The following is a 27776-nucleotide window of genomic DNA, read 5'->3' as shown; positions in this document are numbered from 1 at the left end:
AAGGCCCAAAAAATTTTTTAACTCGGAAACGGTGACTGGTTTCCACCGGAAAAGCTGGGCATAGAAGCTTTCCGGATTGGCGGTAATAAACTGTGTGGCGTAGCGGTTGGTTTCTGCCACAACTAGGTCATAGAGATCCGCGGTGAAGAACAGCTCAAAAAACTGAAGGGCCGATCCTAAATGAGCCGTCTCCACGCGAACTCCAGACTGGGCGGTGAAAGGGGGCAATACGGGTGCGGCGGAAGCAGGGGAGTGCCAATTGGGATTTGCCAGCACCTCTGGGAGACTAAGGGTTCTACGGGCCTGTGAACGCGGTGGCTGCGACAGGGGAGTTACTGCACGTGCCACCGTACCAGCTGGAACTGCCCTTCTGGTGCTCGCCACTTCACCAGGGAATACGGCAGTGCTGGTAGAAGGTCCAGGATGTGCTGCGCTGCTGGTGTATGCCGCACCATAAACAAGATCAGCGCTAGCACCACTCTGCTGCAAATGAGGGTCATCATGCAGGGTAGGCAGAACCCTGACATGGGATCGGGTACGTCTGGCCGTAGCAGGGACCTCTACCTCGTCATCCTCACTAGCGGTTAGAGTGCCACTGCTGTCTACAGGTTCATATTCTGAACCACTGGATTCAGCGGGTGAGTCGTCCCCATCGCTTTCATCCATCAGGGCCAGAATCCTGTAGGCCTCTTCAGCGGAATACCCCTTGTTTGACATTTTGGGTTCACTAAATTTAGGGGGTATTCCTCTGAGACTACCCAGGAAAAAGAGCAAACCTACCTAGCAAAAAGGAGTGCTTGCGAAGTAAAGCTGCGACCGCTAATAAAGATCCAAAAAGCTCAAAAGTGATCTTTATAGCGGCGCAGCGATTTTACAGTGTTTTTGCAGTGATCAGAAAAAAAAAAATTCTGTCACTGCGGTGGGGCGGACTGAACGCAAGTGTGGGCACAAGATCAGGCCTGATCGGGCGAACACTGCGTTTTTTGTAGAACCTAAGGTGACCCTAATGTACTTATATAGATCTGATTGCGATCAGTATTGATCACTTACAGATACTATATAGTACTAGTGCTGATTAGCGACAGCGATGACGCTAATCAGCGACTAATCGGTGACTGCGGTGCGGTGGGCGCTAAACTACCTAACAAGTGGCTAACTAACTGGCGGTGATAAGGGACCCTTACAGGGGGGGTGATCAGTGACAGGGGGTGGACAAGGGGGTGATCAGGGTGATCAGGGAGTCTAATATGGGCGATCAGGTGCTAAATAAGGGGTTAAATAAATGACAGGGTAATGTCTAATGTGTAGTGTGGTGATTTGGTGCTACTTACTGAGCTGCATGTGTCCTCTGGTGGTCGATCCAAGCGAAAGGGACCACCAGAGGACCAGGCAGCAGTTATATCAGACGCTATTTTCAAAATAGCGTCTGATATAAGCATTTCATTTGTCCATTCAAAAATCTACAGCCTGCCAGCCAATGATCGCGGCCGGCAGGCTGCAGAAGAACTTGTGCACTATGCGTTCCTGTGAACGCGCGCTCCTGTGTGCGCGCGTTCACAGGAAATCTCGGCTCACGCGAGATGACGCCAATCGGCGTTAGCGTAGCCTGGGGGAGCCGCAGAGATGACGCCTTTCGGCGTTACAGTAGCGGTAAGTGGTTAAGAAAATTGCTTTACGGTAGCCCCTTGGGCCATAGACACAATGGACAGGAGGGGATCTCATTAACTGTTATTCCACCAACTGCAAGGACCTCCTGCCTCCTTGATTGCAGTGACAAACATCACCCATCCTCAAGCTGTGACCTGAAAAACAAAAACAACCTGCCCACCAAACAATCAATAAGCACAAACAAAGGGCAGGATGGGTGCCAGCTGTCCCACACTAGAGCTACGTTCCCTTGAAAATTCTGCAGCACTTCTGCGTGGTACTACCACTACATTTTTGAAAGTTTGGGCAGCTTGGGACTCTAGTAAACATTAGATATCTGTATGACTGTAGAGAGACTATTATTGTTTTTTTCTCCTCCTTTTAAAGCCCTTGTTGAGTTATGTCCTTTTTTATGTGTCCAATTGTACTGGACCATTGTGTTTGTAGTTTATTTTCTGTACTGTTCATGATAAAACTTAATAAAAATCTAAGTTGGAACAAAAATAACATGACCAAAATATGTTAAACATAAAAATCATTTTCTGTTGACACATTCCCTTTAAAAGTGAATCTGCTGAAAGAAAGTATTTGACATTGAGAGACCATTCATATGGGAATGAACTTTTCACAGGAGTCACCTTTGCATATTTGTACCTTTACCCAATCCTTTCTTATCTATTTGCTTTGTCTATTGACTCAGACTGCTATTGTGGTCTCTCTTATTTTTTTCCTGTCCCTTCAGTTTTGCTGTTTCTGTCCTTTTGATCCTGTTTTTGCAGAATAATGAAGAGATAAAACAGACACTTACTATGCAAATCTGCCTGATACAAATCATTTATCTGGTAACTACAATAAGGTCCCTTTCACACGGGCCAATGATCGGCTGCATGAGCGGTTATAAACATGGCAGCAATCACCTGACCTGATAATTCCAACCAAAATGAATGTTCGTAAGTTTCCAATGACTGAACATAATTGTTTGAAAAGAAGTCAGCTATGTTTAATATTTTCAACAGATAGTCGGATGAAAGATTTTTCATTCAAAGAAAGATTGTGAACGAAAGATCTCTCTTAAAAAGAACGTTCCCAAAAAGACCTTTTATCCATCTCCAGGTTTCATTGAATGTATATGGGCAATTTCAACAACTGTAATGGACAATATGGACTAAAATGTGTATAGACGTTTCTACGAAAGGAAAGTTCACCAGATGCTTGTCTGTTCAACTGCTGTTCAATCATCAACCAACTTCTATTTAATGTGTATGATCACCTTAGAAAGGCCCAACACACCCAAGAATGGCAGGGCTTGCTGACAGTGTATGGGGAGCTCCTGACTCTCCCTTGACAGATGATGTCCTTTTGTTCTCCCAGGAGATAAGCCGGCTCCAGATGTATATGGCAGCAGCTTTCTCTTCTGTCCCCAAGAGCCGCTCTGAACGTGGATGTGTATGGGAGTGTCGGGAGGGAGCTGGGAGAGCTGAACGATCCTTTGTCTGAAGGCTATTGATCATGTATGGCCAGCTTAAAGGTTATTCTAATGTTTGCTCATCCCTCTTTCAGTTTACTTCTGCCAAAGTAAAGGTCCTTTAAACTTGTTATATTGTCAGTTGTTTAGAGTGCATTGGCCTGTGTAAAAGCACTATTTACATGGGCCTACTGTATGGGAAATGAATGACTGTTCGTATAATTGTTTATTCCCCGTACAGTTTGCATATTGTTAGCTGCACATCCTCTGTTCTTCACAGCAGCAGATGTTCCCTCAGCAGCTGGTTATGTCTTCAGTGTGTCCAGTGTTTGTACACAGCCTGCAGATGTTCCCTCAGCAGCTGGTTATGTTTTCAGTGTGTCCAGTGTTTGTACACAGCCTGCAGATGTTCCCTCAGCAGCTGGTTATGTCTTCAGTGTGTCCAGTGTTTTTTTACACAGCTTGCAGATGTTCCATCAGCAGCTGGTTATGTCTTCAGTGTGTCCAGTGTTTTTTACACAGCCTGCAGATGTTCCCTCAGCAGCTGGTTATGTCTTCACTGTGTCCAGTGTTTTTTACACAGCCTGCAGATGTTCCCTCAGCAGCTGGTTATGTCTTCAGTGTGTCCAGTGTTTGTACACAGCTTGCAGATGTTCCATCAGCAGCTCGTTATGTCTTCAGTGTGTCCAGTGTTTGTACACAGCCTGCAGATGTTCCCTCAGCAGCTGGTTATATCTTCAGTGTGTCGAGTGTTTGTACACAGCCTGCAGATGTTTCATCAGCAGCTGGTTATGTCTTCAGTGTGTCCATTGTTTGTACACAGCTTGCAGATGTTCCATCAGCAGCTGGTTATGTCTTAAGTGTGTCCAGTGTATGTACACAGCTTGCAGATTTTCCATCATCAGCTGGTTATGTCTTCAGTGTGTCCAGTGTTTGTACATAGCTTGCAGATGTTCCCTCAGCAGCTGGTTATGTCTTCAGTGTGTCCAGTGTTTGTACACAGCCTGCAGATCTTCCCTCAGCAGCTGGTTATATCTTCAGTGTGTCCAGTGTTTGTACACAGCTTGCAGATGTTCCATCAGCAGCTCGTTATGTCTTCAGTGTGTCCAGTGTTTGTACACAGCCTGCAGATGTTCCCTCAGCAGCTGGTTATATCTTCAGTGTGTCCAGTGTTTGTACACAGCCTGCAGATGTTTCATCAGCAGCTGGTTATGTCTTCAGTGTGTCCATTGTTTGTACACAGCTTGCAGATGTTCCATCAGCAGCTGGTTATGTCTTAAGTGTGTCCAGTGTATGTACACAGCTTGCAGATTTTCCATCATCAGCTGGTTATGTCTTCAGTGTGTCCAGTGTTTGTACATAGCTTGCAGATGTTCCCTCAGCAGCTGGTTATGTCTTCAGTGTGTCCAGTGTTTGTACACAGCCTGCAGATCTTCCCTCAGCAGCTGGTTATATCTTCAGTGTGTCCAGTGTTTGTACACAGCCTGCAGATGTTCCATCAGCAGCTGGTTATGTCTTCAGTGTGTCCAGTGTTTGTACACAGCTTGCAGATGTTCCATCAGCAGCTGGTTATGTCTTAAGTGTGTCCAGTGTATGTACACAGCTTGCAGATGTTCCATCATCAGCTGGTTATGTCTTCAGTGTGTCCAGTGTTTGTACACAGCTTGCAGATGTTCCATCAGCAGCTCGTTATGTCTTCAGTGTGTCCAGTGTTTGTACACAGCCTGCAGATGTTCCCTCAGCAGCTGGTTATATCTTCAGTGTGTCCAGTGTTTGTACACAGCCTGCAGATGTTTCATCAGCAGCTGGTTATGTCTTCAGTGTGTCCATTGTTTGTACACAGCTTGCAGATGTTCCATCAGCAGCTGGTTATGTCTTAAGTGTGTCCAGTGTTTGTACATAGCCTGCAGATGTTCCCTCAGCAGCTGGTTATGTCTTCAGTGTGTCCAGTGTTTGTACACAGCCTGCAGATTTTCCATAATCAGCTGGTTATGTCTTCAGTGTGTCCAGTGTTTGTACATAGCTTGCAGATGTTCCCTCAGCAGCTAGTTATGTCTTCAGTGTGTCCAGTGTTTGTACACAGCCTGCAGATCTTCCCTCAGCAGCTGGTTATATCTTCAGTGTGTCCAGTGTTTGTACACAGCCTGCAGATGTTCCATCAGCAGCTGGTTATGTCTTCAGTGTGTCCAGTGTTTGTACACAGCTTGCAGATGTTCCATCAGCAGCTGGTTATGTCTTAAGTGTGTCCAGTGTATGTACACAGCTTGCAGATGTTCCATCATCAGCTGGTTATGTCTTCAGTGTGTCCAGTGTTTGTACATAGCTTGCAGATGTTCCCTCAGCAGCTGGTTATATCTTCAGTGTGTCCAGTGTTTGTACACAGCCTGCAGATGTTCCGTCAGCAGCTGGTTATATCTTCAGTGTGTCCAGTGTTTGTACACAGCCTGCAGATGTTCCATCAGCAGCTGGTTATGTCTTCAGTGTGTCCAGTGTTTGTACATAGCCTGCAGATGTTCCATCAGCAGCTGGTTATGTCTTCAGTGTGAAAAGTGTTTGTACACAGCCTACAGATGTTCCCTCAGCAGCTGGTTATGTCTTCAGTGTGTCCAGTGTTTGTACACAGCCTGCAGATGTTCCCTCAGCAGCTGGTTATGTCTTCAGTGTGTCCAGTGTTTGTACACAGCCTGCAGATGTTCCCTCAGCAGCTGGTTATATCTTCAGTGTGTCCAGTGTTTGTACACAGCCTGCAGATGTTCCCTCAGCAGCTGGTTATGTCTTCAGTGTGTCCAGTATTTGTACACAGCCTGCAGATGTTCTTAGGTCTTATGTTTTTACCCATTGATCCCCACTGTCTTGTCCTAGCTAAAAAAGGCAAAAGGTGTTACGTTTCTAGCAAGAGACACTTTCTAATCTGGGAATTTGTGACTTTTAGCTCTGACACTATCACCACCTCTTATCGGCAGCAGCCAATGGAGACGTTTGTGGAGTTCATATAAAGAGCTTTTACAGCCCAGCAGGGCTTTATACTACTTGGCTTAAGTAGGGATAACACAGGGCTCCTAGCTCTCTTTCATTCAGTGCGTACATTCCCACCCATAGGTAATCCAGGCACAATGCTACGAGTGAGATGTGTAAGAGGAGGAAGCAGGGGAGCTGAAGCTGTTCATTACATAGGATCCATGGTCTGTATTCTTATATTTCATGCCTTCCATGCCATGCCTGCTCATAATGCATAACCCTGGCGCAGAGATACCAGTGTCTGGTTACTGCAGCTAATACACAATTACATCAGATCATGTAACATTTACATGCAGTTGTACATATATTTTTAGCTATAGACACATTGCCTTGTAATTATTGTGCTATCTCGCCTTTCTATAAAAGCGTGGTCCTTGAAATTCATTTAGTCTCGTTAAATTGAGCATATTATCTTTCATGGTGATAGTGCCAAGGCTGTAATTTGTTGAATGTCTCTGTTATCAGATTTGCAATGTTCTTTCCATATGCCTATTGTCAACTGTATTTAGTTCATTCATCATTTTCATGAGCATTGAGATATTCAGGAGATACTCAGGAGGTAATCTGGAGGTGGATACAATCTAAACAAGTAAGATTTGTTTGTTTAAAATCTTTCCCCTCTTTACAATGGCAGACCTGGTTCTGTGCAGGAATTGTTGTGCTTTTATTTCAGGTTCCACTCTTCAGAGGTTTGGATACTGTCTGATCTGTAGACAGCTCTCCATAATGCAGCAGGAAATTACCTTTTTGAAATATGCGATTTTTAAATTAACCACTAAACAAACTCAGGCAGAGAACATTGCAATGCCACTGCCACAGAGGCCCCCTAGAATAGGGAGATGGGTTACTGTAGGTTCTGGTAGACTGAGAGTTGTGGATAGAAGGCATGTCCCACAGTCTGTGGCTCTCCATAATTAATTTGCAGCACTTTCAGAGTGCAAGAGCAACATGGAGGATGGCTCAAGCACAGTGGGTGAGAAACAATCATCTCCCATGCCTAAAGTATGTAAGACTGCAGCCAAAGACAAAAAGGAGAAGGTGAGGATTGATAGTAAGCAGCTGTTGGTGGGCGATTCCATCATAAGAGGTGTGAAGTTTGAGGAGAATGGTGTTGTGAGATGTCTCCCTGGTGCTACCGCTAGCAGGGATAGACGACGGATCCTTAATATTGTTAGGCAAGCAAAGCAGGAAAGGGAAGTGGATGTTATTCTCCATCTTGGGACAAATGATCTGGCTTGCAATGAGGTTTCAAAGGTGAAAGAATCTTTTCACACACTTGGAAAGGATATACGGGAGGTTGCATCAACTGTTTCATTCTCTGCAGTTTTGCCTGTGCATAACCTTCAGCATGACAGGAAGATGCGCATTAAGGAATTCAATGTATGGCTTGGTGAATGGTGTCTGAACCAAGGGTTTGGCTTTGTGTCTCATGTTAGCTCTTGTTGGAATGGAAAAGAACTGTACAAGAAAGATGGTTTGCATCTTTCTCTCAAAGGAACGAATGTCCTCGGTGAACAGTTCCAGGTATTTGCTAAGAAGCATTTAAACTAGGAAAGGGGGGCAAAAGAGTGATAATCCAGCAGTCCAACTGCCCCCCGGAACAATGCCAGAAGAGGCCAGTAGCACAAAGGTTAAGAAATGACAAGCTCAGAGTCTTGTCTACAAATGCTCGCAGTCTAGGGAATAAGATCAATGAACTTGAGGCTATAATGGCATCTGAGAATATAGATGTAGTGGCTGTTACTGAGACGTGGTTCAAGGGGAGTAATGACTGGGATATATCAATACCAGGGTTCTCTCTATACAGGAAAGACAAAGAAGGCAAGAAGGGGGAGGGGTGGCCCTGTATGTGAAAGATAACATAAAATCGAATTTGATACAAGTTAGCGAGAACAATTTAGAGTCAGTTTGGGTTACCGTGCAGCTTGATAATCATAAGGTAACTCGTGTAGGTGTGATATATAGACCACCTAGTCAAGTCAAAGAATTAGATGATCTACTAGTTGAGGAAATAGCTAAAATGACATTGAAGGGGGAAGTTATCATTATGGGAGACTTCAATCTTCCAGATGTAAACTGGAAAACCAAAATAGCTAGTTCTGCCAGGAGTACAGATATTCTAAATTCCCTACTGGGATTATCTCTACAGCAAGTAGTGGAGGAGCCAACCCGGAAGGAGGCCATTTTAGATTTAGTATTCACAAATGGGAATTTGGTATCTGATATTACTGTAGGGGAAAGCTTGGGATCTAGTGATCACCAGTCAGTGTGGTTTACTATAAGTACAGTGACTGAGTCACACCACACAAAAACAAAAGTTTTAGATTTTAGAAAAACAGACTTTTCTAAAATTAGATTAGTGGCATACAAGTCCCTATCAGACTGGAACAGTTTCATTGGAGTCCAGGAGAAATGGGACTACTTAAAAGTGGCACTATTGAAGGCAACAGAAAATTGCATTAGGCTTGTCAGTAAAAGCAAAAAAAGGAAGAGACCACTGTGGTACTCAGCAGAAGTGGCCAAAATCATTAAAAACAAAAAGATAGCATTTAGGAATTATAAAAAAAAAAAAAAAAACGAGGATGACAGACAAATTTATAAGATTAGGCAGAGAGAGGCCAAACAAGTTATAAGAGCTTCCAAAGCACAGGCAGAAGAGAAATTAGCTCAGTGAGGGAAAAAAGGCCAGAAGGCATTCTTCAGATACATAAATGAAAAAAGGAAACTAAAACAAGGAATTACCAAATTAAAAACAAAAGAAGGAAGGTATATAGAAGAAGATAAAGAACTAGCTGACTGCCTCAATTAATATTTCTGTTCAGTTTTTACAAAGGAAAATGAAGGAGAAGGACCTCAGTTAGGAAAGAAGACTAATGAATCTTTTGATGCATGTGTCTTTACAGAGGAAGAGGTTCTAAGTCAGCTGTCTAAAATTAATACAAATAAGTCACAGGGGCCTGATGGGATACACCCAAAGCTATTAAAAGAGCTCAGCGTTGAACTAGCAAAACCATTAACAGATTTATTTAACCAATCGCTGGCAACAGGAGTCGTCCCAGAAGATTGGAAATTAGCAAATGTTGTGCCCATTCACAAGAAAGGTAGTAGGGAGGAATCGGGCAACTATAGGCCAGTAAGCCTGACATCAATAGTGGGGAAATTAATGGAAACCATACTTAAGGAGAGGATTGTGGAACATCTAAAATCCCATGGATTGAAGGATGAAAAACAGCATGGGTTTACTTCAGGGAGATCATGTCAAACTAATCTTATTGATTTTTTCGATTGGGTGACTAAAATAATAGATGGAGGAGGTGCAGTAGACATCGCTTATCTAGACTTTAGTAAGGCTTTTGATACTGTCCCACATAGAAAGCTTATCAATAAAGTGCAGTCTTTGGGCTTGGACTCCCATATTGTTGAATGGATTAGGCAGTGGCTGAGGGACAGGCAACAGAGGGTTGTAGTCAATGGAGTATATTCAGACCAAGGTCTTGTTACCAGTGGGGTACCTCAGGGATCTGTTCTGGGACCCATATTGTTTAATATCTTTATCAGCGAAATTGCAGAAGGCCTCGATGGTAAGGTGTGTCTTTTTGCTGATGACACAAAGATTTGTAACAGGATTGATGTTCCTGGAGGGATACACCAAATGGAAAAGGACTTAGGAAAACTAGAGAAATGGTCAAAAATATGGCAACTAAAATTTAATGTTGATAATTGCAAGATAATGCACCTGGGACGTAAAAACCCAAGAGCAGAATATAAAATCAGTGATACAGTCCTAACCTCAGTATCTGAGGAAAGGGATTTAGGGGTCATTATTTCAGAAGACTTAAAGGTAGGCAGACAATGTCATAGAGCAGCAGGAAATGCTAGCAGAATGCTTGGGTGTATAGGGAGAGGAATTACCAGTAGAAAGAGGGAGGTGCTCATGCCGCTCTACAGAGCACTAGTGAGACCTCATTTGGAGTATTGTGCTCAGTACTGGAGACCATATCTCCAGAAGGATATTGATACTTTGGAGAGAGTTCAGAGAAGAGCTACTAAACTGGTACATGGATTGCAGGATAAAACTTACCAGGAAAGATTAAAGGATCCTTAACATGTATAGCTTGGAAGAAAGACGAGACAGAGGGGATATGATAGAAACTTTTAAATACATAAAGGGAATCAACAAGGTAAAAGAGGAGAGAATATTTAAAAGAAGAAAAACTGCTACAAGAGGACATAGTTTTAAATTAGAGGGGCAAAGGTTTAACAGTAATATCAGGAAGTATTACTTTACTGAGAGAGTAGTTGATGCATGGAATAGCCTTCCTGCAGAAGTGGTAGCTGCAAATACAGTGGAGGAGTTTAAGCATGCATGGGATAGGCATAAGGCCATCCTTCATATAAGATAGGGCCAGGGGCTATCCATAGTATTTAGTATATTGGGCAGACTGGATGGGCCAAATGGTTCTTATCTGCCAACACATTCTATGTTTCTATGTTTCTATGCATTTGTCGAGTCAGCCTGGGAACTAAGGATCACAATTCCACTTAACAGATCAGCCTTTGTATTAGGATCTTAGTACCTCGTATTTACTTCTTCTGGATCCACAGAGAAGATAGAAAATATGGAACATTTTAGTGATTCTTTACTTAAAGTAAAAGCATCTCTTTTCTAAGACCCTGTCTAATGACCAAAAACTGAAATTATTACATTTTATGAATTTGTGTCTTTGTACCCATATATCCTGCTAAATAGTTTTTCCATCCAGGCCTCTAGATCAAGGATTAGCAACCTCCAGCACATCAACTGTTCTGAAACTACAACTCCTAGCATGCTTCATTCACTTTTATGGGACATGATAGACCCAATTTTTTAGATAATCTTTGCGCCAGTCCTATTTTGAGTCTTTTACACTGTTGCTGGTGCAAGCTTTGGACAAAAACCAGCGGTGGTAGAACAAGTGAGTAGTAGTAAGAGGGTATATGTTTCGTCAAAGTGACAGGTACCACGCCCCTTTTACACGCCCCCTTTTATATCGCTTGATATAAAGTTTATATCGCTTGATATTAGGTTTATATCGCAGGATATTAGTTTTATATAGCTTGATATTAGATTTATATTGGCACTTCTCAGATGCCTGCTAAATTGCAGATCACCAATGTCTGTAAACATATTGCTTAATTAATGATTTTCCAGACCCAGGTCCCCGGAGCTGCCCTACAAGGTCGTGACACCTGTCAAGTACATCAGAGCACAGCTTTTAGGACCGGCCGCAGTATGTGTTCTTGTAATCAATAGTTGTAATCAATACTTCTCTAATGCACGGGTCATGACCTCTTGCAAACACATTGCTTAATTCAAGATTTCCCAGGTCACAGACTGCATTCTTGTAATCGATACGGGTCTAAATGACTTTTCTACAGACATGCTCATTAAAACATCTGGACATTGCCACATGTAGGCTTCATAAATAAAATGTTTGCCACATGTAGGCTTTATAAATAAAATTTTTGTAATTTTATAACACTTGATAAGCTTTTGATATAAAATTAAGATTCATGCATAAAAAGACCTATAATGAACATATCAATTCTTATAAATTATGATTTAACTAGTCATTATAAATAAATTTTGTAATTTTATAACATTTCATAACCCATTTACAACATTTAAGTTTTGTTATAAAAGATACACAGTTTGATATGAATTTGCTATGAATTTATAACAATTTATAACCCTTGATAAGCTTTTGATATAAAATTAAGATTCATGCATAAAAAGACCTATAATAAACATATAAATTCTTATAAAGCATAATTTAACTAGTCATTATAAATAAATTTTGTAATTTTATAACATTTCATAACACATTTACAACATTTAACTTTTCATATAAAAGCTACCCATTTTGATATGGCTTTGATATGAGTTTATATCAATTTTATACAATTCATAACTTTCATTTAAGTAAAATCTTATTGATAAGCCCATTCATGACCGTTGATACGCTTTTGATATAAAAGATACACACTATCAACATATAAAAGCTTATAAAACATAGTCTAACTATTATAGCTACAGCAAATAATCAATATGCTAATCGCAACCACAGGGTATCGTTTTACAACATCAACCGCCTATATAAACAGGGCCCAGTCTCTGCATTGCTATCACAGAGAGACTTGGGCACATAGAAGCATAGACCAACAAGGCCTAAGACACTTAAAAGGTAAGCACCATTTGTCTGTTATGCTTTTAAATCTTTCACTATTCTTGAATATGACATACGTTATCTGTATCTATGTAACTGTGATTATTTATAATTCGTAATGCATCACTAAATGTCTTTTTCTTTTACCACATACAAATGTTGCAATATTTTAACTAGCAATATCTTTCACTATTTATTGAATATGACATGTTATCTGAATCTATGTAACGGCTATCTATCTATCTATCTATCTATCTATCTATATGTCTATCTATCTATCTATCTATCTATCTATCTATCTATCTATCTATCTATCTATATGTTTATCCATCTATCTATATATCTCCTATCTATCCAGCTATCTAGCTATCTTTCCATCTAGCTGTCTAACTATCTATCTATCTATCTATATATACCCTATCTATCCATGGGCGGTGTCGCGTATAGTAAGATTATTGATCGTAAAAAACAACATTTATACAATTTTAATAATTACGATAATAATGTCTGTTTGGCCGCTAGTGTTTACGCTATTTTGGAGGGTGCTGCTTTGAGCGACGATGCCTTGTTAGAGAAAGCTCGACAACTGCATAGAGACTTACAAATACCCGAGGGGTATTTGGTGTCTTTTAATGACGTTACTGAATTTGAAAAAAAATTAAACATCACAATTAAAATTTTGTACCACAATAGGGGACAGTGGCGTTATTATCACACAGCCAGCACAGCTAAAGAAAATACCGTCTATATATTGCACCATGAAAAGCATTATTATGGCATAAAAAATCTAAAAGCCTTTATCGGTTTTGATTATTTTTGCGACGTTTGTTGCACTGTATACAAACATAAATACCGACACAGGTGTATGCAGTTTTGTAAAGCGTGCCAGAGCCCGAATTGTGCTGAGCAGTCTAATAATACACGTTGCCCGATATGTAGGACGTATTGCCGCTCAGCGGCATGTTTTGAAACACATAGAAACCTGTCACTTAGTGATAAAGCTCTTTGTAAGAAAAAAACTTTTTGCGGATTTTGTTACAAATATATAGACTGCGGCGATGAGCACAAATGTAACGGTTTAAAATGCACCATCTGCGGAGGGCAGGTTGACAAATTTGACGACCATATTTGTTACATGCAGCCATACAACCCCAAAAAAATGACTGACAAGTATATCTTTTACGATTTTGAATGCATGCAAGAAACAGGCTTGCATATACCCAATTTCATTTACGCAACCACACTATACGGCCCCAACTCCTGGCATTTTAGCGGAAAATCATGTACGCTTGACTTTGTGCGATTTTTTGCCGACGGTAAGTTTTCGGGTTACACGTTCATAGCTCACAATGCCGGACGCTACGACGCTTATTTTGTTTTACAGGAGTTGATTAATGAAAAATTTAAAATTGATATTATAAATCAAGGCGGTCGGTTAATGTGCGTTACCCTGAAGGACTTAAAAATTAGGTTCATAGACTCGCTGAATTTCATGCCTATGAAGCTCAGCAAGATGCCCGAGGCTATGGGTTTTTCAGGCGCCAAGGGTCACTTCCCGCATTTTTTCAACACGGCAGAAAATCAAAACTACATAGGCGCCCTACCGGTCGCTAGGTATTACGGCGTTGATTACATGATGCCCGGTGAGCAAAAAGAATTCACAGATTGGTATGAGAAACATAAAAATGACACCTTTAATTTTCAGAAAGAGTTAAAAGCTTACTGTAAGCAGGATGTTGAAGTTTTGAGAAGGGCTTGTGAGTGTTACAGGGACACGATTATGGCCATGACGGAACAAAAAGTGCTGCAATACATTAAACGTGAAAAGAAATACAGAACGGTCACTAAATGTATTGATCCACTCCAACTTATCACATTGGCATCCGTGTGCATGGCCATGTATCGGTTTAAATTTCTACCCAAAAATACCATAGTGATTGTCCCTGCAGATAATTACCACAAGACTCAGAAACGCTTTTCAACACCCGCTATACAGTGGCTCATGTACCTTGAACATGCTGAAGGCATTTCTATACAACATGCGTTAAAGGGAGGTGAAAAAAAGGTCGGTAAATATTTTTTGGACGGGTATTCTTTTGTTAACGGTAAACACATAGCTTTTGAATTTCAGGGCTGTTTTTATCACGGGTGTCCTGTGTGCTATAACGAGCAGGACAGCAACGAGCTTACTAAATCGTCCTACGGGCAGCTATTCCAATCTTTCCTAGTCAGGAAAAGCCGAATACAGAGACAAGGCTTTACGGTCCGCGTCCTGTGGGAACACAAGTGGCGGGAAATGATTGCAAACGATTCGGGGGTCAAAGACTTTCTGATTAAAATGAAATTCCCGACTCCTTTGGATCCTCATGACGCGCTTTACGGCAGGCGCACTAACGCCATTAAACTTTTTCACAAGGTGCAGGCCGATGAAACAGTGCATTATTACGATTTCACCAGTCTGTACCCTTTTGTTAATAAAACTAAGACTTACCCTGTAGGACACCCAAAAATCATTTATGATCATTTTGGCTACATCAAAAAATACTTTGGCATTGCCCGAGTTAAAGTGTACCCGCCCAGAGATTTTTTTTTTCCGGTCCTGCCTGTAAAGCGAAATAAAAAACTAATGTTTCCGCTATGTTACACATGCGCCTTGAGCTGTCATAAAGACATTTGCAGCCACACAGACGATGAGCGGTCCCTAACCGGTACATGGTGCACCATAGAGATAGTTTTAGCTGTTGAAAAAGGTTACAGGATTGCAGAGATCTACGAGATCTGGCATTTTCCGAATACAACAGACGATTTGTTCGCCCCGTACATACCTCAGAGATAAACAGGAGGCTTCCGGTTATCCCAATTGGTGTAAAACGGATTCTGAAAAAACGGCTTACATAGCGGCATTTTTAAAAAAAGATGTCTGCTTGCGATCTGATAAGATAGCTGTAAACCCAGCAAAAAGACAAATTTCAAAACTGTTCCTAAACTCTCTGTGGGGTAAGTTTGGCCAGCGTTCTAACTTGTCACGTACCAGCATAGTCACGAACCCTGACAAGCTTTTCAAATTAGCTTTTGTGCCGTATTACGACCTCTCCGAGGTTAATTTCATCGATGAAGATACGGCAGTAGTCAATTGGCGCTATGTAAAAGAGCGCTACACCCACAACAAAAACACAAACATTTTTATAGCCTGTTTTACAACCGCCTATGCCAGACTCGAATTATACAAGCTCCTAGACAGGTTACAGGAACGTTGCCTTTATCACGACACAGACTCCGTCATATTCGTGAGTAAGGGGTCTGAATGGACGCCACCCTTGGGTGATTTTCTCAGTGAACTAACTAGTGAAATACCCGACGACGCCCACATTACCGAGTTTGTATCCGCTGGTCCAAAGACTTACGGCTACAAACTTAACAACGGGAAAACCGTATTGAAGGTTAAGGGTATAACACTCAATGTCGCTAACACACGGCTTGTTAATTTTGACAGTTTAAAAGACCTTGTGCTGGACTACTCCCACAACAAGACCCCGAGACGCAGAAAACAATAGGTATCGCGCAAGACGGTATTTACAGCAATAGGAAGCGCTTGACCATAGAGACAAGACCATTACGTAAAACGCAAAAGTGCGTCTACACAAAGAGACAGCTGACGGCTGACTTTACAACGTTGCCTTTTGGCTATTAAACATGACTGCGTAATTTCAACACCCTTTTTCGTGTATCCTAGCAGGGCCCTCAAATTCTGGAAAGAGTTTTTTTGTAAAAAATGTATTAATGCACCAGGATACGTTAATGTCGCACAAACCTGATAATGTCATTTGGTTTTACGCATGTTGGCAGAAATTGTATGATGAACTAACCCGTTTGTTTACAAATATCAGGTTTATCGAGGGGGTCCCGCAAAATTTTACAGACGCTGATCTATTTCCAACGGACAAGGTAAATTTGGCGGTTGTTGATGATCTTATGGAGGTGGCTTGTGAGAATCTTGAAATACAAAACGCATTCACCAAATACGTACACCACAGAAATTTGAGCATTATGTATCTCATTCAAAACGTTTTTTGTCAGGGTAAGAAAAGCCGAACCATAAATTTAAACACTAAATACATGGTCCTTTTTAAGAACCCTCGTGATAAATTACAGGTTATTACGTTGGCTCGGCAGATGTACCCCGGTAAAACACGTTTCTTTTTAGAAGCTTTTGAAGATGCTACACATAAGCCTTACGGCTATTTACTTGTAGATTTAAGATCTGACACGCCTGAGGACCTACGACTCAGAATCGGTCTGTTCCCGCCAGATATGCCGGTGGCTTATGTGTGCAAACAGAAGCTCTAAAATGAGGTATCTCACATCTTTACGGTTATTTTTGTTAGCGGCGCTGGTGCTGTAAGGATGTCGAACAGGATCCGGCGTAATTGGGATCTTTTAAAAGCATTAGTCAAAACAAATCTGAAGGCCCGAAAATCAATATTACGTAACGCCAGTAATGATTTGATATCGGCTATTGGCGAGATAGCTCTCAACATCCTTAAAGGAAAGATCCCTCTTAAAGAAAGCCAAAAAAATATATTGAAAAAATGGCGTAGGGCTATAAAGAAATTAAGCGATAAAAAGTACTCCATTAAAGGAAAGAAGCGCATTGTGAACCAGAGCGGCGGTTTTATAGGAGCTTTGTTTGGTTTTGCTATACCTTTAATCATCTTTTGCTATACCTTTAATCACTAGCCTGATAGCTAAAACAGCCGGTGGTTCATAATGCAGTATGCCGAGAAAATGTTCCTGGTTTCCAAAAATGAAATGGACAGGCTTAAAAATGCCTCCGTAGATGCAACAGATATACGCCAAACAGCCCTACGGCGCTTAGATGAGGAGATTAGCGAAATACTACACAGAAATGACCTTTCAGATGATGAAAAAATTAAGAGCTACACAGTCGTGTTACAGAGGTACTTAATGCTCAACAAACACTCTGGTAAAGAAATGCCTGGTATAACCCTGATTACACAGCCACAAACCGAGCAACAACAATTGTCAAATGCAACCTCAATCAGCACAGATACTAACGAGATACTTGACAGTATTAACACACGTTATAGAAAAAAATGCCGAACTATTGTTAAGTAAACTGTACCGCGCTGGTAATAAGCCGTCCTGGAACGCTATGGGTGAGTTCATTTACAAAGAACAAACTGTACCCGGATCCAACATTATTGACCTGATTCGAACAGCTACCCAGGGTCACGGCTTGCCTAATATTAAACCTCGCGGTTGGGACTATTTTATGGAGACTATCGCACAGCTGAACGCCCCGTCAACGGTTATCGGTAATACAAGAACAAGAGAACTTTTAGATAATTTGAAAAAGCGGTCGCTGAGTGATCCCTTTGAAGAGGCTCGAAGCCCTTTTACACCCCCGGTGTTATTAAGATCGCCTACTGTGTCGCCGCGTGGCTCATTATTACCTAAAAAGAGGCTCCAGCCCTTGTTGCAAGCTGCTTGGTTAACGTTGTAAATTTTCTTACTTTGGCGATTGTATATAAACTTTGTTTGTATTAAACATCTTATAATGTTTTTATTTGTTTTACATACATTTTTACTTTGCATGTATAAAATTGCTTTGTGTATAATGTCTTATAATGTTTTATTTACTATACATAAACAGTTTTAAATAAAAATGTATTCTGTTTTTCTTTTTACAATAAATATAATAGCTTGATTATTTAAAATTGTATAAACAGTTAGGACGTGTTGTTGAGTAGACGCTGTTTAAAACACAGCTAAAATGCCTGCAAAAAGCAAAATATTGCGAAAACAGTACTACACGCCAAAAGCCGTCGGCTCTTATGGGGGCGTTGAATCCTTATTCAGAGAAGTACGTAAATTTGGAATAAGAAAAGACTCTGTAAAAAACTGGTTGAGCAACGAGGATACTTACACATTGTACAAACCTGTTAAAAAATCCTTTACAAGAAACAAGGTTATGGTGTCTGATATCGATGCTCAATGGCAGGCAGATCTTGTGTCGATGATGGATTTTTGTAAAGAAAATAATGGTGTAAAATACCTGCCGACGGTCGTTGATATTCTATCTAAATATGCCTGGGTGTCGTGCCTTTCAAATAAGTCTGGCGCTACCGTGGCTACCGCTTTTGAGTAGATATTTAAGTTAAGCGGCCGAACCCCCCGAAAGCTCCAGACTGATCGGGGCTGTGAGTTTATAAACAAACCTATGAGGCGTCTTTGTGAAACCTATAAAATACATAATTTTTAACTACAAACGCTGTTAAGGCAGCGTTGGTCGAGCGTTTTAATAGAACGCTGAAAACTAAAATGTGGCGCTATCTTAGAGAACAAAACACGTACAGTTACATCGACAAGTTACAAGACTTGGTGTATAGTTATAACCACACATACCACAGAACTATAAGGCGTCGCCCCGTCGATGTGACAAAAGAGAACTCTTTAACCGTTTGGAAAAATATCTACGGATGTTACGAGACTATTAAAAAAGTTAAACCGGTATTAAAAATAGGTGATCACGTCAGAATTGTTCGTTATAAGGGTGTTTTTACAAAGGGGTATGAACAAACCTATACGGACGAGATATTTAAAATTCACGCTGTAAACACTAGGGGCCTCAGACCCCTTTATAAGCTGAAAGACCTGTCCGATGAGTTCATTGAAGGCTCGTTCTACCCGGAAGAAGTCCAAAAAGTAACTCTCGACAAGCTACGAGTTTACAGGATAGAAAAAATACTGAAAAAGAAGAAAGTTCGGGGTAAAACGTTGTGTTTTGTAAAGTGGATAGGCTACCCTGACAAGTTTAACTCTTGGGTGCCTGAAAAACAGTTGATGCGTCTGTAAACTACGGAGGACGGATCGTTTTTTATCAGGCTGCCCTGCAACGCCTCCGACAAACTTTACCCCGAAAACAGCATCGCCGATTACACCACTAAGTTAGCAAAAGCTGTGCATCTTCGCGGACCTTACGAAGTGGCTTTAGTGGAGATTCAGTATCCACATACGTGGGAAACCTTTGGCCCCGGCGATGGTGTATTCTACGTCGCACAGCGCGACGAGACGATCAGCAAGCTTTTTGTTAAAGCGGGTTATTACTCCAATATGCAAGATCTCATCAAAGCCATTAATAGCAAACTTGAATCTATAAAAATACCTCCCGATCAATTGCGTCTAAGATACGACGATATTGACAGAACCGTTTATGTACTGAATTCACCAGCATACAAGTTCATGCCTTGTGTGAAGTTGGGGAATATTTTGGGGCTGACGCGGTATTCGAAAGCTCCGTCGCTCAAGAATGTCGACACGAGCACATCACTCTCCGCTACAAAGGACCCGGCTTACCTGTTTTAGAACATCATGTTGGCAGTATAAAGGGGCTTGCACTAGTTGCATCAAAAGAGAAAAAAATTAATTCTGATATTAAAGCCGGTTTTTATACATTGTTTGTATGTACCGACATCGTCCAACATCAACTTGTTGGCGATAGTTACGTACAACTTTTAAGAACTGTCGAGTTAGGCGGTAAAAATGGTGATATAGTCACGCAAAAGTATCACCGCCCGGACTATATACCTGTTAGTACGCATCATTTTGACACGGTTACAATATCGATACTAACTGATCAGGCTAAACCTGTTAAATTCAAATACGGTAAGACTATTGTGCGATTACACTTTAGACCGCGCGCGGTGACGACGCACTAAAATGTTGTCCCAGAGAGTGTACGGTGACCCGGACGCATATACGCATTATTACATAACGCAAACCGGTCATGGCTTGGACGGCTTTCACGGTACTGAATTCATGCATGGTTCTGGGCTCGCCGGGTTATTTCGGGGTCTGTTCCGCCGTGTCGTTCCCCTATTTAAGAAAGGTGTGGAGCTTGCAAAACCGCACGTGAAAACTGCCGCCCGTAACATCGCTAAAGACGTTGTCACTACGGCTTCGACCGCCTTTATGGATCGTATAAATAGGTCGGCGCAGAGCCAGGAGGGCTCCGGTGTCATACAAATACGTAAAACAACGCGTAAAAGAAAACGTGAACGCGCTGCCATTGTCTTACCAACTTTTATGAATAAAGTATCACGACCTAAGAGACGTCGCCGCCAGAAAACAAGAAGTCGCTCACCGAGTGACATCTTCTAGTCAGACGCTATGGCTTTCGTGCATGACGCATCCGCCGAGTACGCCAAATCAGAGTTGGATATCTTTCAAATACCGCCTACCCAAACAAGCATTGAAAAATCGCTTTATGTAGAGGTGCAGCCAATCGCAGCAATCACTGACAATGCCCCTTTGGAATTCTACATCACGGGCAGCGGTGAATATTATTACGACCTTAATAACACATTGTTACATGTCGTTTGCAAAATCGTTAGTCCTGATAACACACCCATACCAGAAGGATCACGCGTTGCACTTATTAACTACCCTATAGCGAGTCTTTTTAATCAACTGGATATAACGCTCGGCAACACGTTGATTTCAAGAAGCGACAACCTTTATACGTATAGAGAGTATATAGAGTCCCTAATAAATTATAATTCACAAACTTTAGCGTCCCAATTTACAGCCGGTTTATTCTATAAAGACACAGCGTGCCATCATGATGACCGGGTTCTCGACGGGCGTAATGAAGGCTTCAGCAAGAGAGCAAAGTATTCAGCCCGATCTAGGAGTGTTGAATTAATGGGCCCCATTTACGCCAATATATTTAATCAACCGAAGTTAATACTGAACGGTTTAGATCTAAAGATAAAATTGACAAGAAACAAAGACACTTTCTGCCTTATGTCGGCCGAGGCGGCCCATTTTAAAGTACAAATACAGCACGCTTCCCTGTTTGTCAAAAGAGTACAAGTATCACCCGCTGTAAGAATCGGGCACAGTCGCGCTCTGTTAACAGCTAACGCAAAGTACTCGATCGATCGGGCGTCGCTTAAAGTGTATAGCGTGCCCGCCGGTACTCGCATATGTAACCATGAGAATCTTTTCCTCGGAAACCTACCAAAAACAGTAATACTAGCGTTTGTGGATAACGAATCATTTTCCGGGAGTTACCAAAGAAATCCTTTGTGCTTCAACCACTATAATGTGAATTATGCAGCCTTACATTTGGATGGTCAACAGATACCGGCAAAACCTTTTCAACCTAACTTCCAAGACGAATCAGCTGTTCGTGAATATATGTCCCTAGTACATATTTCGGGGAAACACAAGGCTGACAACGCTTTATCCGTCGATCGACACGAGTTTTTGAACGGTTACACTTTGTTCGCTTTTGATTTATCGCCGGATCAAGAGCCCGGCGGTCATTTCTCTCTAGTAAAAACTGGCAATCTGCGAGCTGAAATTAGATTTGCCGAACCGATTGCGAACACAATTAATATGATTGTATATTCAGTTCATGAAAATATTATTGAAATAAATAATCGTACCTGTCACTTTGACGAAACATATACCCTCTTACTACTCAAGTGGTGTAACCGTGTGATCGTATAAAGCCCTATGGCACAATGTGTTAGCTATAGTGATTTTGGTGGTGATTTATGCTTCCAAACTGTAGGACGTTTTATCCATGGGCAACCCAGCTTACCACATTGAAAATCATATGTTACCCTAAAATTGCTAATGAAAACATTGAAGTGCATTTCTAGCAAACTTGCACGCATAAAGGGGTATTCCAGCTTTCAGTTACTGATGACCAATCCTACAGAGAGCTCATCAATATCAGATCGGTGGGAGCCAACACCTGGCACTTCCAGAAATCAGGTACCAAAAACATAATAGTGGACAGCCGGAAGGCTCCATCCACTCAGTGGTGACCTACTGGCATAGTGCCTCTCAGCAACTATTCATGCTGGCATGGCAACTACACAGTGGATGGAGCCTACTGTTTCCGACCCTGTGTGCTGTTTAGTTTCTGGTATTGGTGGCTGCTGAAACCGTTAATCGGTGGGGTTGCCATGTGTCAGACCCCCAACAATCTGGTATTGATGACCTATCTGGAGAATAGGTCATAAATATGTAAGAGCTGGAATACCCCTTTAATAGTTTTCCTGCAGTGATATAACATATGGTTTATAGGTAGACTGCAGGTGTCTATGTAGTTCTAGCTATACCTATAAAGTATGCACACCTCCTTAGGCCCCTTTTACACGAGCAAGTTTTCCGCGCGGGTGCAATGCGTGACGTGAACGCACAGCACCCGCACTGAATTCTGACCCATTCATTTCAATGGGCCTATGTACATGATTTTTTCACGCAGCCCTGGCCCCATAGAGGGTAATGGGGCTTCAGTGAAAAACGCACTGCATCCGGAAGCAAGTGCGGATGTAATGCGTTTTTCACTGATGGTTGCTAGGAGATGTTGTTTGTAAACCTTCCGTTTTTTATCACGCGCTTGAAAAATGCATCAAAACGCATTGTACCCGCGCAGAAAAACTGAAGGGAATTGCAGACAAAACTGACTGAACTTGCTTGCAAAATGGTGCGAGTTTCACTGAACGCACCATGAACGCATCCGGACCTAATCCGTCACGCTTGGGTGAAAGAGGCCTTAAGGCTATGTTTAAGGCCACATTCACACGTCCGCAATTTCGTTCCGCATTTTGCGGAACGGAATTGCGGACCCGGAATTGAAAACTCCGGCTCCGGAATTGAAAACCCGCACATCCGGGTCTGCATTTCCGTTCCCCAAAAAAATAGAACATGTCTTATTCTTGTCCGCAATTGCTGACAAGAATAGGCATATTCTATTAGTGCCGGCGATGTGCGGTCCGCAAAATGTGGATCCGGAAAACACAGTACGGATGTGTGAATGGAGCCTAAGGCTGGGATCACATCACTGTTTAGTAAAGAAAAAAACAGATCCTGTATTTTAGGAATCTGTTATTCTCAGTTATAAATATTTAGCATCCGTTTCCATCTAAAATAAAAATGTGCATAACTGAGCATAAGGGCTCGTTCACACGAACGAGTGTGAAGCCTGTGCTGTGGCCCTCAAATTGCGGTCCGCAATGCACGGGCACTGTCCGTGGGGCAGGCGCATGGGGATCGCAGACCCATTCACCTGAATGAGTCCGCGATCCTTCCATTCCGCAAAAAGATAGAGCAAGTTCTATCTTTTTGCGGTGTGCGGAAGCACGGAACGGAACCCCAGAAAGCACTCCGTAGTGCTTCCGTAGTATTCCGTTCCGCGTCTCCGGATTTGCAGACCCATTGAAATTAATGTGATGTGGAATGGCCACCGAACGGTGCCCGTGTATTGCAGATCCCCAAATGCGGCCTGCAATACGGAAATGGGCAACACACGTTCGTGTGAACAAGCCCTAATGTACAGTCGTGGCCAAAAGTTTTGAGAATGACAAAAATATTAGAAATTGGAAAAGTTGCTGCTTAAGCTTTTATAATAGCAATTTGCATATACTCCAGAATATTATGAAGAGTGATCAGATGAATTGCATAGTCCTTCTTTGCCATGAAAATTAACTTAATCCCAAAAAAACCTTTCCACTGCATTTTATTGCTGTCATTAACCACCTCAGCCCCCAGTGCTTAAACACCCTGAAAGACCAGGCCACTTTTTACACTTCTGACCTACACTACTTTCACCATTTATTGCTCGGTCATGCAACTTACCACCCAAATGAATTTTACCTCCTTTTCTTCTCACTAATAGAGCTTTCATTTGGTGGTATTTCATTGCTGCTGACATTTTTACTTTTTTTGTTATTAATCGAAATTTAACGATTTTTTTTGCAAAAAAATGACATTTTTCACTTTCAGTTGTAAAATTTTGCAAAAAAAACGACATCCATATAGAAATTTTGCTCTAAATTTATAGTTCTACATGTCTTTGATAAAAAAAAAATGTTTGGGTAAAAAAAAAATGGTTTGGGTAAAAGTTATAGCGTTTACAAACTATGGTACAAAAATGTGAATTTCCGCTTTTTGAAGCAGCTCTGATTTTCTGAGCACCTGTCATGTTTCCTGAGGTTCTATAATGCCCAGACAGTACAAACACCCCACAAATGACCCCATTTCTGAAAGTACACACACTAAGGTATTCACTGATGGGCATAGTGAGTTCATAGAACTTTTTATTTTTTGTCACAAGTTAGCGGAAAATTATGATTTTTTTTTTTTTTTTTTTTTTCTTACAAAGTCTCATATTCCACTAACTTGTGACAAAAAATAAAAAGTTCTATGAACTCACTATGCCCATCAGCGAATACCTTGGGGTCTCTTCTTTCCAAAATGGGGTCACTTGTGGGGAAGTTATACTGCCCTGGCATTCTAGGGGCCCAAATGTGTGGTAAGGAGTTTGAAATCAAATTCTGTAAAAAATGACCAGTGAAATCCGAAAGGTGCTCTTTGGAATATGGGCCCCTTTGCCCACCTAGGCTGCAAAAAAGTGTCACACATCTGGTATCTCCGTACTCAGGAGAAGGTGGGGAATGTGTTTTGGGGTGTCATTTTATATATACCCATGCTGGGTGAGAGAAATATCTTGGCAAAAGACAACTTTTCCCATTTTTTTATACAAAGTTGTCATTTGACCAAGATATTTATCTCACCCAGCATGGGTATATGTAAAAAGACACCCCAAAACACATTCCTCAACTTCTCCTGAGTACGGGGATACCAGATGTGTGACACTTTTTTGCAGCCTAGGTGGGCAAAGGGGCCCATATTCCAAAGAGCACCTTTCGGATTTCACTCCTCATTTTTTCCTGAATTTGATTTCAAACTCCTTACCACACATTTGGGCCCCTAGAATACCAGGGCAGTATAACTACCCCACAAGTGACCCCATTTTGGAAAGAAGACACCCCAAGGTATTCCGTGAGGGGCATGGCGAGTTCCTAGAATTTTTTATTTTTTGTCACAAGTTAGTGGAAAATGATGATTTTTTTTTTTATTTTTTTTTTTCATACAAAGTCTCATATTCCACAAACTTGTGACAAAAAATAAAAACTTCCATGAACTCACTATGCCCATCAGCGAATACCTTGGGGTCTCTTCTTTCCAAAATGGGGTCACTTGTGGGGTAGTTATACTGCCCTGGCATTCTAGGGGCCCAAATGTGTGGTAAGTAGGTAAATGACCTGTGAAATCCGAAAGGTGCTCTTTGGAATGTGGGCCCCTTTGCCCACCTAGGCTGCAAAAAAGTGTCACACATCTGGTATCTCTGTATTCAGGAGAAGTTGAGGAATGTGTTTTGGGGTGTCTTTTTACATATACCCATGCTGGGTGAGATAAATATCTTGGTCAAATGCCAACTTTGTATAAAAAAATGGGAAAAGTTGTCTTTTGCCAAGATATTTCTCTCACCCAGCATGGGTATATGTAAAATGACACCCCAAAACACATTCCCCAACTTCTCCCGATTACGGAGATACCAGATGTGTGACACTTTTTTGCAGCCTAGGTGGGCAAAGGGGCCCATATTCAAAAGAGCACCTTTCGGATTTCACAGGTCATTTTTTACAGAATTTGATTTCAAACTCCTTACCACACATTTGGGCCCCTAGAATGCCAGGGCAGTATAACTACCCCACAAGTGACCCCATTTTGGAAAGAAGAGACCCCAAGGTATTCGCTGATGGGCATAGTGAGTTCATGGAACTTTTTATTTTTTGTCACAAGTTAGTGGAATATGAGACTTTGTATGAAAAAAAAAAAAAAAAAAAATCATCATTTTCCACTAACTTGTGACAAAAAATAAAAAATTCTAGGAACTCGCCATGCCCCTCACGGAATACCTTGGGGTGTCTTCTTTCCAAAATGGGGTCACTTGTGGGGCAGTTATACTGCCCTGGCATTTTCCAGGGGCCCTAATGTGTGGTAAGTAGGTAAATGACCTGTGAAATCCTAAAGGTGCTCTTTGGAATATGGGCCCCTTTGCCCACCTAGGCTGCAAAAAAGTGTCACACATGTGGTATCGCCGTATTCAGGAGAAGTTGGGGAATGTGTTTTGGGGTGTCATTTTACATATACCCATGCTGGGTGAGAGAAATATCTTGGCAAAAGACAACTTTTCCCATTTTTTTATACAAAGTTGGCATTTGACCAAGATATTTCTCTCACCCAGCATGGGTATATGTAAAATGACACCCCAAAACACATTCCCCAACTTCTCCTGAGTACGGCGATACCAGATGTGTGACACTTTTTTGCAGCCTAGATGCGCAAAGGTGCCCAAATTCCTTTTAGGAGGGCATTTTTAGACATTTGGATACCAGACTTCTTCTCACGCTTTGGGGCCCCTAGAATGCCAGAGCAGTATAAATACCCCACATGTGACCCCATTTTGGAAAGAAGACACCCCAAGGTATTCAATGAGGGGCATGGCGAGTTCATAGAAAATTTTTTTTTTTGGCACAAGTTAGCGGAAATTGATATTTTTAATTTTTTTCTCACAAAGTCTCCCGTTCCGCTAACTTGGGACAAAAATTTCAATCTTTCATGGACTCAATATGCCCCTCACGGAATACCTGGGGGTGTCTTCTTTCCGAAATGGGGTCACATGTGGGGTATTTATACTGCCCTGGCATTCTAGGGGCCCTAAAGCGTGAGAAGAAGTCTGGAATATAAATGTCTAAAAAATTTTACGCATTTGGATTCCGTGAGGGGTATGGTGAGTTCATGTGAGATTTTATTTTTTGACACAAGTTAGTGGAATATGAGACTTTGTAAGAAAAAAAAAAAAAATTCTGCTAACTTGGGCCAAAAAAATATCTGAATGGAGCCTTACAGAGGGGTGATCAATGACAGGGGGGTGATCAATGACAGGGGGGGTGATCAATGACAGGGGGGGTGATCAATGACAGGGGGGTTGATCAATGACAGGGGGGTGATCAGGGAGTCTATATGGGGTGATCACCACAGTCATTGATCACGCCCCTGTAAGGCTTCATTCAGACGTCCGGATGCGTTTTGCGGATCCGATCCATCTATCAGTGCATCCGTAAAAATCATGCGGACATCTGAATGGAGCTTTACAGGGGGGTAATCAATGACAGGGGGGTGATCAGGGAGTCTATATGGGGTGATCACCACAGTCATTGATCACTCCCCTGTAAGGCTTCATTCAGACGTCCGGATGCGTTTTGCGGATCCGATCCATCTATCAGTGGATCCGTAAAAATCATGCGGACATCTGAATGGAGCTTTACAGGGGGGTGATCAATGACAGGGGGGTGATCAGGGAGTCTATATGGGGTGATCACCACAGTCATTGATCATGCCCCTGTAAGGCTTCATTCAGACGTCCGGATGCGTTTTGCGGATCGGATCCATCTATCAGTGCATCCGTAAAAATCATGCGGACATCTGAATGGAGCTTTACAGGGGGGTGATCAATGACAGGGGGGTGATCAGGGAGTCTATATGGGGTGATC

The 27776-nt window shown here is 41.8% G+C and overlaps 1 protein-coding gene across 1 annotated transcript in view; it reads left to right on the top strand.

The window, feature by feature from the left end:
* The first annotated feature begins 6172 nt into the window (after nt 1–6172).
* LOC120985861 (glycine amidinotransferase, mitochondrial-like) overlaps nt 6173–27776 on the top strand; it is an 85971-nt gene continuing 64367 nt past the window's right edge. Inside the window, exon 1 of the mRNA XM_040414055.1 lies at nt 6173–6294. Coding sequence (XP_040269989.1) covers nt 6226–6294 — 69 coding nt within the window. The 5' untranslated portion in view covers nt 6173–6225. The remainder of the gene's footprint in view (nt 6295–27776) is intronic.

Source organism: Bufo bufo, chromosome 1, assembly GCF_905171765.1.
Source record: "Bufo bufo chromosome 1, aBufBuf1.1, whole genome shotgun sequence".
NCBI lineage: Eukaryota > Metazoa > Chordata > Amphibia > Anura > Bufonidae > Bufo > Bufo bufo.
This window is presented reverse-complemented; position numbering and strand designations above follow the sequence as displayed.